Raw genomic sequence first — 14,859 nt, forward strand, 5'->3', positions numbered from 1 at the left:
CTGTGTTTGAAAGCTCACAAAATGGAACGTGCTTGGAATGTGATTCTCACCACCCTGTACTCTGTACAGGAAGTTTGATTAAAGGGGTTTGGCTTTTCAGCTTGCAGTTAAATAGACAAACTAATGTCAGAAAAGTATTCCCTGTCCCGTTGCTGTCAGAAGCATAGAAAATTCAAGTGTAAACATTACACGTGCAATTTGGAGGATGGTTAATTGCACATGTTAACTAGGACTACGGTACATAGTTTCTCACCACACGTTACTACGGTTTGCAAGTGAGTCTCAGCACCAGAGTACAGTTACTGTCGCTGCACTTACAACACGTAACTTTTGAGGCCAATGGATAAAAAGTATGGAAAGGGAAAATTCCTTTACTAGAAGGTAATCTGTTAGTAGGGTTTGAGGTATTGCAGGTTTGTAGTGGCTCAAGGAACAGCCAAATGAAGCCTGACCTAACATGTATTGTGATGGAAAGCCTGTGGTTTAGAACCTGAATTATTTTTGGTGCTATGCAAATGTCTTTTGAGACAACCCCACTCTAAGGACCTTGCAGTCAAAGGGGCTGATCCTACAGGCATTTGCATGTGTTTTCTTTTATTACCAGGTTGTTCTGTGAAAGGAGTTTAAGTTTTTATAGGCTCTGTGCAGCAGGTGAATAACACAATCAGTATTTTAATAAACAGTATGTCGTTATTATGTTTGTATAATTGTTATGTCATCCTCAGTTTATACTTGTGTAATTTTTAGGGGTTCAGAGCACTATTCTCTTTGTAAACCTGGGAATTACGTAAAAGTAGGGTTATGCATTTGGTATTGCAGAGGGAGACAGTACTGAGCAAATCAGCTTAAGAAGCTGGTAGCTACTCATTTATTGTGTTTTGTTTTTTAATAATTACTGGAGCTTTTTCATATTTGAAGGTAGCCATGTGGTTCCTGACTCATTCATGTCATGGGACTGCTGTTGATCTGTTTTATACTTTCTTGCAATTTGGAGCCAATTTCATATCTCATTTTTAAGGCTTACGCTGTATCTCTTGAATCAGTTGTCTGCTTTCGGTTTAATTCAGTAGAGGAAGCAGAGGTTTTAAACATATTTAGGTTGTCCATTTTCATTAAACTAGTTAAACAGCAGAAATTCTAGTTAATGTCTCTGAAGAAGTACATGTTAGTGTGAGATCAACACTTAACTGCCACGTTTAGCTTTCCACACCTAATCAGCATGTGTGAGCTGACCTGTGAGTTAGAGCCGTAGCACATCGGTGTTGTGTCCTGTCCAGCTGGCAGTTAGAAATAATGGGAAGAAGGTAGCGGTTTGGATAAGTGTGGAGTGCAGGAATGGGAGGGAACCAGAGGTGTTGGTTGTGAGGTGACATAAGAACCTAGGGGTTGGGGAAGGAGGTGCTGGATTACTTATTGGGGGAGAAGGGAAGGAGCAAAGGTAGAAGTCCATAGAAGGAACAAGATTTTTGGCCATCTGTGTGAAAACAGTTTTGCGAGTAGTGGAATTAGTGAATTGTAAACATGAGGGACCAGCTAATATTTTTAAAAGTCTGGATGTCAAAGCAAATACTGTTTCTTGTGTATGAATTAAGAATTTCTGTAATTTTTAGAAAATACACTGCTAGTGATTATTAAGTATTGAGCTTTAAGTGTGGGCTTAGTAACCTGGAAATGAGGGAGGAGCTGTGGCTTTTGTGAGTCTGTATTGTAAAAACAAAGGTGGTACTTAGAAACCAGAATGATTTTAAAGTTTGAAAATGTGGCAGTCGTCATTAGGAGGTTGCTTAACATAGGAGTTTCACAGTGTTCGGGGATTGATAATTGTGAGACAATTACTAAAACTGTAACCTGAGAAGGATAAAATATCAGGTAAAAAGATTTTTGTATTAGCTTTTTGTTGTGATACAAGGTAAAAGAAGGTACAGTCTCTTCTAAAACTTCCTGTCGCATACGGAACCATGGCAAAATTCAGCATTACAGTGGTGCGGTCCAGTTTTGAATCTGACTTGTTCTCGTGTAAATATAGCTAGTGGAAAACTTTGGAATTAAGAGACTAGAAGAAAGATAATATCATTCCCTTGCATTTAAGGCAGTTTATACTATAACAACCTCTGAACACCTTGGAAATGCTGAGTTCTGGATTATTTGATTGCTGATTTGATAGAAAATGGTTTCCTGAGTATTTTGTTTATGTTCTTGGTATTGCCGGTCAAACTAATTTCTGTTAAGGAACTTTATCTGTCATAATCTCTTTAAATTGACACTATCTATTTGTTGATGTTGTCTTAACATTGAAGAGGAAATGTGCCCTCAACAGTTTGCAGTCCCTGCTCTAATCAGTAAAATAAACCAACACATATTTACATAATTTTTCCTAATAGAGTATAAAAGAAGCGTAGAATACTTGAGAGCAAAGCGTAAGGCAGGATAATAGCCTCTGTTTATATAAACATCACAAAACTTTATGACCAGTGTCTCTTCTCTTATTAGGGTGCTGTTACCTAAAGTACAAGTGTTAAAAGAGGATGAGGCCAGGGAAGAAATCCAAAGAAATCACTCTTCCTGGTAATTTTATGCTTTATAGCAACCAGCAATAAGAGTGTGAGCTAACATACCCATAAACATAGTGCATGGTATCACGACGTGACTTTCTAAAGCTTATTAAGGGTGATCTTTAGATTTTTATGGTATTTCATGAACCTAACTCAGATAATGTAAGTTGTAGTCGTTTGCATCAGTTTCTGAAGTTTTGTCATTGCATGACCTTCACGAAGATGAAGTAGTAGGGTTTTGGGCACGCTTTTTTAACTACTGCTGTACAATCTCAATAACCACTCTAAATTTCCTTCCTGCAGTCGAGCAAAAGATGTAACGATGCCAGCGAAGCTTCCGGTGAATTTTTTCTCCACAAGATCTCCGGTCATTGATCTTTTTCGGGGACAGTTAGACTATGCAGATCACCTTCGTCAGGATTCAGAAATTGTGCTGTATTTCTTCTATGCACCGTGGTGTGGCCAGTCCATTGCAGCAAGAGAAGAAGTAGAACATGTGGCCGGCAGATTGTCAGACCAGGTAACTCCAGGGAGGATACGAATCTTAAACGTGACCTGATAGCTTTTTAATCTCCAAGCGGGTGCTATGTCATCCCATAGGAACCAGTCGGACGTGAATGCTCGCGTTGCGGGGTAACTCGGCCAGTCGTCTTAATTTAACGTACAGAGTGTTAGAGTAAATGGAGAAAAACTGTGTTTCCTGATCATTTGTCTGTTACTTCTGCTCCTGAGTGGGGAAGTCTACAAGTTCCTTCTTGTAAATTGTTCTCAGATTTATTCAGCTGCCTTCAGACAGAAATTACAGGGAGTTTGCTTCCAGGTCCGGGATCCTTGGAGACACTGGTAATCATATAAGATTGCAGCCGTAGCGCTGCTTTCTAGCAGTTGGTTACCTGTGAACGCCTCACAGGTACAGTTTTCCTAAACCTCCGCCTGTTGAGCTCCACTCTGCAGAAAAAGTAATTAATACGAATTAGTCTAAGTTAGTAAATTTAAAGGATTTAGATTAAGAAGCTTAAAAACTAGAAAGGTGACCAAAAGGATTGCTGTTGCAAAATGGGAAAAAACAGTAATTAAAAAAAAAAAAAGTACTGTGTGAAAGAAATAAGAGGAACAGGGACAGAATACTGAGTTGAAAACACACTGAAAATAGCAGATGGAATGGATTGGAAAAAGATACACGTTAGATAAAGAAGGTCACAGTAATGTACTTCAATAGCTGTGAATTTTTACCTGCTTTGCAGGTGCTGTTTGTGGCTGTAAATTGCTGGTGGAACCAGGGAAAATGCAGGAAGCAGAAGCATTTCTTTTATTTTCCTGTGATACACTTATACCACCGGAGGTAAGATTTCTTACGTACAGGCTGGAGTTTTTATTCTTGTTTTGGGAAACAGAGATATTGTATAAAATGTTGCCTTTTGAAAATGTTGTATTTATGGCTATAGTAAATAGTTGTAGAGGGGGAGATTCTGGGTGAAGCTCATCCTGTATGCTACTTAGGTGTTAAGAAGGGCTGTAAATGTCAGTTAAATGACGTGCTGTGCCTTCCTTCATCCTTAAGGAAACTTTCTTTTGCCTGTACATCTCCTGGAAGTGCTGCCTCCAGTGAAAAGTAAAGAATTTGGATTTATATATAAATTTCGGTTGTCTGCTTGTTCTGTAGATGGATTGTATCTACTAATCCCAAGTTGTGACAGGAATAAAGTATGTACTTAGGGGCTATTGAAGTTTGTGGAATTTAAGTGCATCTTTAAATCACACTATGTACTGAAGACTTTCTTCTGAATTTGAACTTTACGCTCACATTTTATGCTCCAAATGTTGAGATACCACTGCATAAAATTTTATATAATCTCACTTTTATTTTTTAGTATTTGTCTGTATTATCCTTTTTTTTTTTTTTTCTTCTTTTTTTTCCCCCTCTGTGTGTGGAGCAGAAGGTAAGGAAACACACTTTCTAATGCTAGGGACGGTAGAGCTGGACGCTGTGTACTTTATAACTTGCGTTTTACTTGTGTGTTCTAGTCTTGAACTGCAGCTCTCTTCCATTACAGAGGCTGATTTTGTTTTTTGGGTTTTTGTGGTTTTGTTGTTGGTTTTTTGTTGGGGGTTTGGTTTTGGGGTTTTTTTATGTATTGAGGAGGAACAATCCTGATCTTTGTCAGCTGAACTTGGAATAGACACAGATGGCACTGCCATAATTCAAACTGTAATTAAAAAAACCAACAGTCACACTTGCACATACATTGACTTAAACTTACTTGATCTCGAAATTGCAACGCAATAGATGGATACACTTGGGTATTATTGGTAACCTTAAACAGAGTTGCAACAAGATGAGATGTAAATTCATACTGATACTTCATAAAAACCCCAAAGGGCAATGCACCTGTCATGCCTGAGATACTAAACCTCACATGTTGTGTACTGGGTGTGTGACCTGTTGAAGCAGTGCATGTTGCTGTTAAGACAAAGGTTCGTAATAAAGTAATGTAGGATGTAGAATAATCTAGTGGGCTCTAGAAGACCATTTCAAAGCATCTGAATGTTGGTATCTCGGTGCAACTTTGATATTTTTCAGAGTGTCTGTATGTATAAATGATATTAAAAAATGCGTCACGGTAAGTTTTTCAGTGGGAATGGACTAATTCCTCATGGTTTTTGTGTTTGATTTCATTTTGGACTGTGATGCTTTGTCCAGCCTAATGATAATAAATCAGGTGCAGGATTGCGAGGGGATGAAGGAGAAGCCAATTGTAGCCACAAGGCCCGGCCCGCCTTCTGTTTTAGCACTACCTAATGTGATGTGAGCTGTATTATCAGATGGCTGGGGGAGAAACTGTAGACTCGCTGAGTCTATTCATCAGCAGTGCAACTGGATTCGTCCCTGCTTTATTGAGTACTACCTGTAAAAGTCTATGTAAAAATATTGTACTTTTCAGATTGATACTGTTTGAACTTTCTAAAGGTTTTAAAAAATCAAGCGAAAATAGTGACATTTTTCAGATTTGTATTTTTAAGTCATGTGTACTTAATTCGGATGAAGCACACAGATACGTATATGATCATATAATTAACTCCTGCATTTTACCGACCTCTTTAATGGGACTCAGAGGTGGTCTCCATCCCTTCGTTCCCACCAGTATGCTGCACCTACCCATAGACGCTGCATTAGAGTCATTGCAATTTCTGTGCTGTAGATAAAGTCTGGTAAAACAACTCCTCTTTCAGTTACAGAAGCCACTGTTAATTAACACACAGAGCCATTCCCTTGAGGCTGAGCATGCTGTCTATGTAACTCCTATCTCTGCCACCCCCAGGAGGGACTCTCTCTATTGTTAATTTAAGTCTTAATGTTTTATTATTTTTTTTGGTACTAGTTTTGGACCAATTGAATACAAAGGCCCTATGAGTGCTGTTTATATTGAAAAGTTTGTTCGCCGGGTGATGACACCACTACTCTACATCTCGTCTCGATCAAAATTACTAGATTTCCTCTCAAATTATGAGGTACTTGTCTCTCTTCTCTAGCTTTACCACTGTGATTCAGAAAGAGTTTGACTTGTTTCACGGTTAAATTTCATCTGCTCCAAAGTACTAGTTTATTTCCAGGATCCTGAAATCAGTGCTGTGTAAATTGGTTAAAATCATAAAAATATGAAATGACAAATTCATCATGTTGGTTCCCTGTATAATGACTGTTATGATTTAGCGATGCTCTTAATTTACCGTACTTCAGTATGTAGGGACAACAATCAAAGTTGTTACCTCGCCAAAAAGTTACATATGAACAAGAAGGGAGGAATCTTTTTGCAAAAATCTTGCAGTCTGAGTTGGAAAAGCATTTGAGAAATGTATAATCGTTAATTTTTAAAGGAATATTAAACCTTTCTAATAAGATAAGTCTGTTAAGTAAAAACAGATGTTAAATCAGTTGAAACAACAGCTCCCAACCACTTTGTGTGCTGTAACTTCATGATTTTAATCCACTGGTATATTGTGTTTTATTACTTTTTGGTCTGTCGTGGTCAGAGGTGCTAAGATTGGTAGCAATACTAGTGGATTAATAACTTCCAATTAGACAAAATGCACTTAAGCAGAATCATTTATAATCCCTTTATAACTGTTCATTTTGGTAGTGCACAGTGGAGAAATACCATAATCTTACTAAACCCCAAGCTATTAGAGCAGAATGGAAAACCTGATCAACAAATTGATGCTGTAGTAGTGGCCTAAACATGCGAGGGGCTTTCAAGCGTTTCAGAATGAAGCAGAGTTCCTCTTTGACTTAGCTCGTGTTCTAATGACTGGTTCTGCTGCAGGATGGAGCACGACCTGTGCTGTTAAATGAAAGCTGCCACAGGGGACGCACGCTGGTAGTTACCGTGGGTAGGTGCTGTGCTTGTTCACGCTTCAGTTTATCCCTCAGGAGCTATTCATGGGTTTAGTTTTCCAGCGTTTTAAGTGGGGACCGTGAGTCAGGAGTAGCGAGTTGTGCGTCTGTCTCTGATGCTGATAGTTTCTGCGATCACAACCAGTTCTGTTGTCCTTTCGCTGCTTCAGTTTTACCGTTCTAAAGCTCTGTTATTTTTTGGCCTCCTATAGAGATTTGAAAACAGCCGTGCCTGGTTTTTGGTCTGTGTTACGTGAATTATTTCTTGGTTGTCGGCAAAAGGTAACTGATAAGCATAGTGTCATTAAGCCTAAATTTGCTTTACAGTAGGAGGTGCACTTCCATTGGAAAAAGACTAAGACGAAAGACAAATTTCTGGGGAAACCAGAAATGGTGGGTTGTTTTTTTTTTTTTTAATAATTCTTCGCAGTTGAACAGGTATTTTTATTTCTATGTTCAAACTTCCTCTCCCTTCCTGTGCTTCATATTCTGTGGCTCCAAATGCCCTGTCTCTGTTTATGTTCAGTGTTTGTTCGTTCTTTTTTCTGAAATGGACTAAGAATAGAGTCTGATCTTTCGTGCCGCTTGCGGTCATTTAAGGCTGAGGTTATTTCACAGACCGTGGCACTAGGTGCTCAGTGTCTTGCCTCGTTAAAGAAGTTAAGCAAGAGGGGGAGAAGGGGATACAAAAATAACAGCCAACTCCTGCAGTAAGATCTGTTCAGGGAATAGGGCATTGTCTAGTGCAAGTCCAGGTGAGTGCTATAAGAAAAGCAAATGCTGAGTGATCAGGAGCTGGGATACAGAGAAGATCTAAGACATAGAGAATTGTATGTGAAGGTGGATGGAGATGGAAACATAGGCACAAAGGAAAAGTTTGTTTTTAAACTAGAAACAAACACATTGTTTCATCATTTTAAACAGTTAGAAATGTCAACATCTTCTAATGTTTTCCATGTAAGTCGAGGAACGTTTTACCTTTTGTAGGAGAAGATACAATCCAGGAGGTGACTCCTGTGTTTAAGAAGTGAGAGAGTTTCAGGAATAGAGTAGGTTACATGAAGTGCATTTATGGCACAAACTAATTGCTGTTTTGAGAGCCTTGGCTAGTTTCTTCCTTTGAGTTTTGATCTTGAATAGAATAAAAATGTAAATTTTTTTAGCCGAAGGGAAAGGAAAGAAGACTGTAACGGATTATTTGGCACTTTGACTGTCTGCTACTTGATCAGGTTTTTGTGGTTTCTTCATTGAAAAGCTAATTAATTTGAAGTTCAGAATATGTTCTGAAAGATTTGTCATCACCAGTATCTAATTTTGAGTCCTGTGTTCTGCTAGGGAATGGGTTCAGCAAACTTACGTTAAGGGTATTTACTTGTGACTTGAAAATTTCAGTTGAGAAGAACCTCTTTGTAGCTGCATTTAGGCAGCGCCCATTCTGGGCCTTTTTCCTTGGCTGTTTCATTCTACTTTGGTATTAAGGTCTCCCATATTAAGGAAGCAGTAGGTTGCAGGGCAGTTGCCTGTTACTCACTTGTGATCCTCGTTGTTTTGTTTCTCTGTCCAAGGATAGCAATATGTATAATGTAGGCTATGCAATAGGTTGGTAAGTTATTAGTAGATGAGTGATTCATTTGCAGGGCATCATGTTCAGCCAAAGTTCTGGTCAGCATTTGTTTTCACACTTAAAAGAGCTACTGCACGCTTCTTTCCTTGTTTCAAGGGCATTTTGTTGTTGCTTGTCAATTTACTGATAGCCAGGACTTCGAGCCCATAGTAGTTCTTTTCCATCTAATCTGTGAAGCTTTTGGTGCTTCAATCTTGTTTTCAGATTCCATAGCATCTAGCAAAGAAAACCAGGAGCTCTACCCACAGTCAATTGAATATCAAAATCCGTTAAACATGTTAGCATGCCTGAACTAACAAGTACTGTAAAGGTACAAAGATAAACATTCAAAGCATATTTTTGTAAAAGTTGAACCACACCAAGAGATACTGAAATCTAGCAGTATTTTATCTTGCATTCAAATTTTAATTAGCACGTTTTTATTTCTAAGACATACTGATGAACAGAATCCAGCTAAATACAAGATCCACTGGTGTTAGTTACATGGTGTTTATGTCCGTTCCTCAACCAAATCGTGAATGTCGTGAGATGCTGTATTGATCTCACAAGAGGGCGCTCAAACCCTGTGAAAAAAAATCTGGTTGACGACTCAAAAGTTAAGATTCTACATTTTCTGAATTTTTCTTTTTTTTTTTTTATTTTTTTGGTGGTGGTTGTGAAATGATACTAGTGCAAAACTAGAACTGATTAAGAAGTAGAATTTAATTTTTGAGAGCAAGGAAGAAAATCCCGTTGGGAAAGCAGTTAAAATCTACATGCTTGCTCATTCCTTCAAAGAGGCATAGCCTTGAGGCATGGTTCACTAATAAAACCATGCAGGCTGTTCTCCAATTAGAATTACTCGCCTGTAGATCTCTGTTAATTCTTAAAGTTTCTACAAACTTACTGTTCTGTTGTTGTTGAGATTCTTGTCAAGTCTGTTGTTTGATTTAATTGGCATTGCACATCAGTTTCCGTTCCTCTGGTGCAGAGACCAAGAAAGAAATAGGCTACACTACAACTAATGTTTTTGTATTTCCCTCTATGAGTTGCATTAGGTAATGGTACTAATGACTCTTCGCTATTGGGGTCCTCAGATTTGTTCCAAAACCTTTCCCACAGACACTCAGTTTGAGGCAGACGTTGAAAATTGTTTCATGGAAAGAAAAATTCCAGTAAGCTCCACTCTAGCGATGCCAGTGCTCCTGATGCAGTGTCTTTAAGTTATCCCTGTGTCACATTCCAGTATTTCATCCTCCAGCAATTCATATCCTGTTCAACTGATTATTCTTAACTGTCTGCATGAAGATAACCATAACTCCACACAGATGGTTGCCTGGAAGCAGCTGAATATCAGTTACAGCTTGTATATAGATTCCTGCTGTAAACTGTATGCAGGTAGCTGTTGCTACACCAGTTATTGATCATTTTGGAGGCTCTTACATGAGAGGAAGTGGGAGTTGCTGCCATGAAGCTCCTCTTAGCATACTTGTATTCAAAACTAATCTCACTTGTTACAGAGCAAGATGCCTTGTTGGTTGCTAGCATCTGGAAGTGTTCAATTTTGTTAAAATGAACAGAGTAGTTGGTATTAGCAAGTGAATCTCCTCATTCTGATAGAATAATAGGAAAATTTGCATGACGCTTGAGAAGACGCTTCTCTTGTATGTACAATAGCAGCCTGTAACAGGGAGGAAATTTTAACTGTTCTGGGGTCATCATTAAAAGGACATTAATTAAGCAGATTACTGATTAGGCACATAGCATTAGTGTATTTGTGTCTGTCTGAGATGGAGTTAATTTTCCGCATAGCAGCCCTCACAGTGCTGTGCTTTGTATTGGCAGGTAGGAGGACGTTGATAACACACCAGTGTTTTGGCCGCTACTGAGCAGTGCTCGCACAGCATCTACGTTGTGTCTCCAACATTCCCCCCCTTCCTCCGCCCCCCACCCCCATCAGTAGGCTGGAGGTGGACAAGATCTTGGGAGGGGACACGGCCAGGACAGGTGACCCAAAGTGACCAAAAGGATATTCCATAGCATATGATGTCTGCTCAGCCATAAAAGCTAAGAGCCGGGAGAGGAGGCATTCGTTATTTATGATGTTTGTCTTCCACAGGCATTGCTACAGGTACTGAAGCCCTGCTTCCCAGGAAGCGGCTGGACATCGCCTGCTGATGGAAAGCTGAGAATAAATCTTTTGGTTTTCCTTTGCTTCTGTGCGCAGCGTTTTGCTTTATTAAACTGCCTTTATCTTGACCCATGAGTTTTTTTCCATTTTATTTTTCTCCTCTCCCTGTCCTGCGGAGGAGGGGTGTGATAGAGTAGTGTGGTGGACACCTGGCATCCAGCCAAGGTCAACCTACTGCAATTAGTATATATTCTACCACTACAATTTTTTTCTTATTGAAAAAACACTTTCCCAAAATGTCTCATGGAACCATCTTCTTCACAATCTGGAAGTCTTAAACTGCTGTTAGCGTACAACAGAACTGGCGGTCAGATTCAGAACCTCACCTTTTTTAATAACTTTATAAAACTTTCTAGATCTGACTTTTGGCGTCGTGTCACATTTTACTGTTGTTTTTGACTCTTCTTTCATTCGCTATTTGGTGCCATAAGTTTGGTTCGTACAGTAATGGTATTCAGTAATGGTCTTTAGGAAATGGGAAACTAAAATTTTGATCATCTTATCTGTCTCCTTATTTTGGTTCACTTGAATGCTTTAAAAGTTTTTTTTAAAGAGATTGTTTCTCTTTACTGTTTTAATTTGGTACTAGGAGAAAAAACTGAACGCAAATTACTAACCTGTTTATTGTTTTAAAAAGAAGATTGAGCCCTCTGATTTTGCTATATCTTTTCACTTACATTTTATTTATATTTTTATTTCTTTCTTTACAATTGTTGTTGCAGAAATTTCACTAATTGCTTCTATCTCATTTTTTATCAGTGATAATTTTCTTGGGGTACCTCGTAAGGAATCTTTATGAACAAGATTCTTGTGTTTAGCATTCACTCGTGAAAGATAACTCCTACCTGAAAAGAGCAGGTTATTAGTTGGAACGGGCAGTGTTGTTACAGATTAACATCCTGAGATCGCTAATTCATACTGAATTAGCTCAATTCATATGGCTGATATGAATAACCAAATTCATATCACTGATGACAGTAACAGGTAAAATATATGTTCATGTTTTAAAAAGAAATAAAAAAAATTAGATGTAAAGCTCACCAAGAAAATAAAGCATCCTCCAGAATACCAAATGAAAATACTTATGTGGGAGTATATTTGCCACACAAATAGGTGATCGGTGAGTCTGAATCTTTTGTTCTGCAGCAATCGGTAGAGTGCTCTTGCTGTGTGTATTAAAAGCTCTCTCTGTATGCACTGGAGAAGCGGGGAAACAGCGCACAATAACCAAATTACATCGCTTACTCTGTCCTGAAAGTGAATTAAGCCGATTTGGTGCGTTAAAAACATAATTAATAATAATTTTTAATGGATTATATTTTGCAAAATTTAAAACCAGGACTTGATTGAAAATTTGGAAGAGAAGTCTAAAGACTGTATTCCAAGTGAGCTTCTCTCGGATTCTCTTCCTGACTTTAATATGAAGCCATTCAGGCCTATTTAGGGATGAGTCTTTTAAATTTTGAATTGTCTGTTTGGCAATTTGATGAACTTCATGGATATGCAGGTGGGCTAGGGGACACCGTCATAAGTTTTGTGCGGCTGGTCTCTCACTGACTCCTGCAGGATATATTGAAAGAATTTGCAATGACTGATAGCTTCACGATGGGATGATAAGTTGCCTTAGCTGTTCAAGTATTTACGCACAAAATGTGTGAATTCATGTAGTTGCTGATAATGTGCAACATAGTAAACAAAGTGTTACTGCTTAAGTCATTTATACTCTGAAAATCACATTTGATATTCCAATTCTAAAAGAAGTCATTATGATGCTTATGGTTCTTATGTTGGTGCTGGAACTGACTCATGAAATAGTTGCCAAGCAAATATTAATTGTTTCTAGTGAACTTTAATAGTTAACATGAGAAATATGCAGTTTGAAACGTATGCATCTACAGCCATAAAAACCCACTCTCTTACATAGCTTTTGAATAATGACTTTGGAACTGATTTCCATTCAATCTTTTAATATTAAAATTTTTCTTGCAGCATAAAGTGACTGGTTTTCAGTAAACATTGTTGTCTTTTAAAAATCTGTTGTGTTTTACTTTTGGCATATAATTGCTGTGCCCCATGTGTTTATACTTGAAAATAGCTTAACTAACTCTAATTCTTATTATTTCAGCCTGGAGTTCTAGGATACTTTGAGTTCAATGCTTCACCTCAACCGCCTGGTTATTTAACTTTCTTCACGTCAGCATTACATTCATTAAAGAAAGGTAAAAGCGTCCTTTTCATAATTGAAGGCATCTGTGAATGAGTTACGTGTATGGGCTTCAGTAGTATTTTGCAATATTAATCCCTTCTGAGTGTTTCTTGATGTTGATCTAGTTATGAGACTGTCTTTTATTAAAGTGCGAGGATTGCTTACGTAAAAGGCTTAATATGTGATCGGCCATCATGGAATAAAGTATACGACAGGTTGCTATTCGTGGATACGTTAAGAAAACCTAAATGTGTAGTTGCAACCCATAGAGAGCCATAATCAGACTAGCACTTACTTAAGTTGAATCTGAGAGTATTTGTCTTGCGCGACATTTGAAATGTCAGGTTCAGAGGCATTAGGATGAGCTTGACTTTGTCAGTACTTGGTAACTGAATTCAACAAAGTGCTCTCCTGGATGGAGTTACAGAGCTAGTACCAGGTAGCGTGATGAGAAGGGCTTTCTCCCCCTGTTGTTTTGCATTAATAATCTAAAATACAAAAACTCTTGCATTTAAATGTACAAACTTTGTATGTAATTAATACCTTTGGGGGGGTGTGTGATAAATTCTGGATAGATCTTTCTTAAAGGTGACATTAGCACATTTTATAGATATTTCTTCCTGTCAGCAAATGAAAGGAATTGATCCCATTATTCTGATTTTTACTGTGCCGGTGACTTGGTATGTGATGTAGAGCCTGTTCTCCTATATTTTCTTCTGTAATATCCCCATTTATATGTTGGGATAGTTCTTTGCAACATAAAGATGAGAAGCATTCTACTTATAAAAATAGAAATACTGTAATACGTATCTAAATAATATGTATTTACTGTAAATGTACATCATCTAAACAGTCAATGTTCATACCTTTTCCTCATATGTATACCTCATCTTGGCTTTTGAGATGCCATAACATATAGCAAGGTGCATCTATGATACCAGATTTTGTCTGTAATAAGCAAATCAAGAAACCGGACAATTCACATTGACGTTCTCTATATCTTAAGTGAAGTAGAGGAATACGTTTCTTCTTGTTGCGTGCTCGTCGTCTTTCTCCGACCTCACTTAATCACCAATATTGGCAGTTGCTGTTCAGTGAGAGTTCTGTGCCTTTTCTATGGCTTTCAGGAGAGAAGTTCGGGGTGTGTAATTGTATTTAAAACTGAAAATTCGCCCTTTCAGATTATCTTGGAACAATACGTTTCGGAGTGATCACGGATAAACGTGTTGCAGAGGAGATCTCATTGGTGCGTTCAGGCAGCGTGTATTTGCACAGACATGTCAACACATCTCTTGTGAGTATTGTATTTATGTTGTAGTGACTCTGAGACAGTACATGGAGATTGAAGCTCTGTCGTAGTAGACCATGAATAAGTATTTCATAGAGCTTTAGGATACAGGATGCTTAAGAACGATGTTTTTGTACAGTAATACACATTTTCATGCTACCAGTCAGCAGCTATTCTAAATGGGAGCTAAGACCCAAGTTGATTGTCTGTATCAAAACAAAAACCAAAAACCCCAAGCACCTCAGAAATGACTACACGAAGACTTTTTCCTAAAGTTTCTACATCTTTCACTGGGTCAGAATTAGAAGGCTGCTTGAATGAGGATACGGACAAAGAGATTTTGTGGAGAGAAATAGTAGGAATAGTTAAAAGTTGCATTTCGGTTTAAAGGTATGACATTACACTGATTAGAAAAATCATGCAAATGGATTTCATTGAAAATTTATAGTAACTCTTAATCCACGTGCCTCATTTTTGGAAGACTAAGACTGAAAATAGTAACTTCCACATTTGCTGTTTGGCATAGACACCTTATCTATCCACACTGCTATGGTGAGTGTGAAGATAAGTATTGTAACATTTATTTTATTCATTTGAGACTAGGAAAAACACGGATTTTTTTTCAA

The 14,859-nt window shown here is 38.1% G+C and overlaps 1 protein-coding gene across 5 annotated transcripts in view; it reads left to right on the forward strand.

The window, feature by feature from the left end:
* TXNDC11 (thioredoxin domain containing 11) overlaps window positions 1–14,859 on the forward strand; it is a 34,144-nt gene that overhangs the window by 1,816 nt on the left and 17,469 nt on the right. For 2 of the 5 annotated variants that reach the window (XM_075767903.1, XM_075767901.1), the window contains exons 2-7: window positions 2,491–2,565; window positions 2,856–3,072; window positions 3,797–3,894; window positions 5,933–6,062; window positions 12,865–12,958; window positions 14,127–14,239. In XM_075767903.1, coding sequence (XP_075624018.1) covers window positions 2,491–2,565; window positions 2,856–3,072; window positions 3,797–3,894; window positions 5,933–6,062; window positions 12,865–12,958; window positions 14,127–14,239 — 727 coding nt within the window. Of the gene's footprint in view, window positions 1–2,490; window positions 2,566–2,855; window positions 3,073–3,796; window positions 3,895–5,932; window positions 6,063–12,864; window positions 12,959–14,126; window positions 14,240–14,859 lie in introns of those variants that run through there. The other 3 variants (XM_075767904.1, XM_075767902.1, XM_075767905.1) reach the window with 2 other exon arrangements.

This window comes from Balearica regulorum, chromosome 15 (assembly GCF_011004875.1).
Source record: "Balearica regulorum gibbericeps isolate bBalReg1 chromosome 15, bBalReg1.pri, whole genome shotgun sequence".
NCBI lineage: Eukaryota > Metazoa > Chordata > Aves > Gruiformes > Gruidae > Balearica > Balearica regulorum.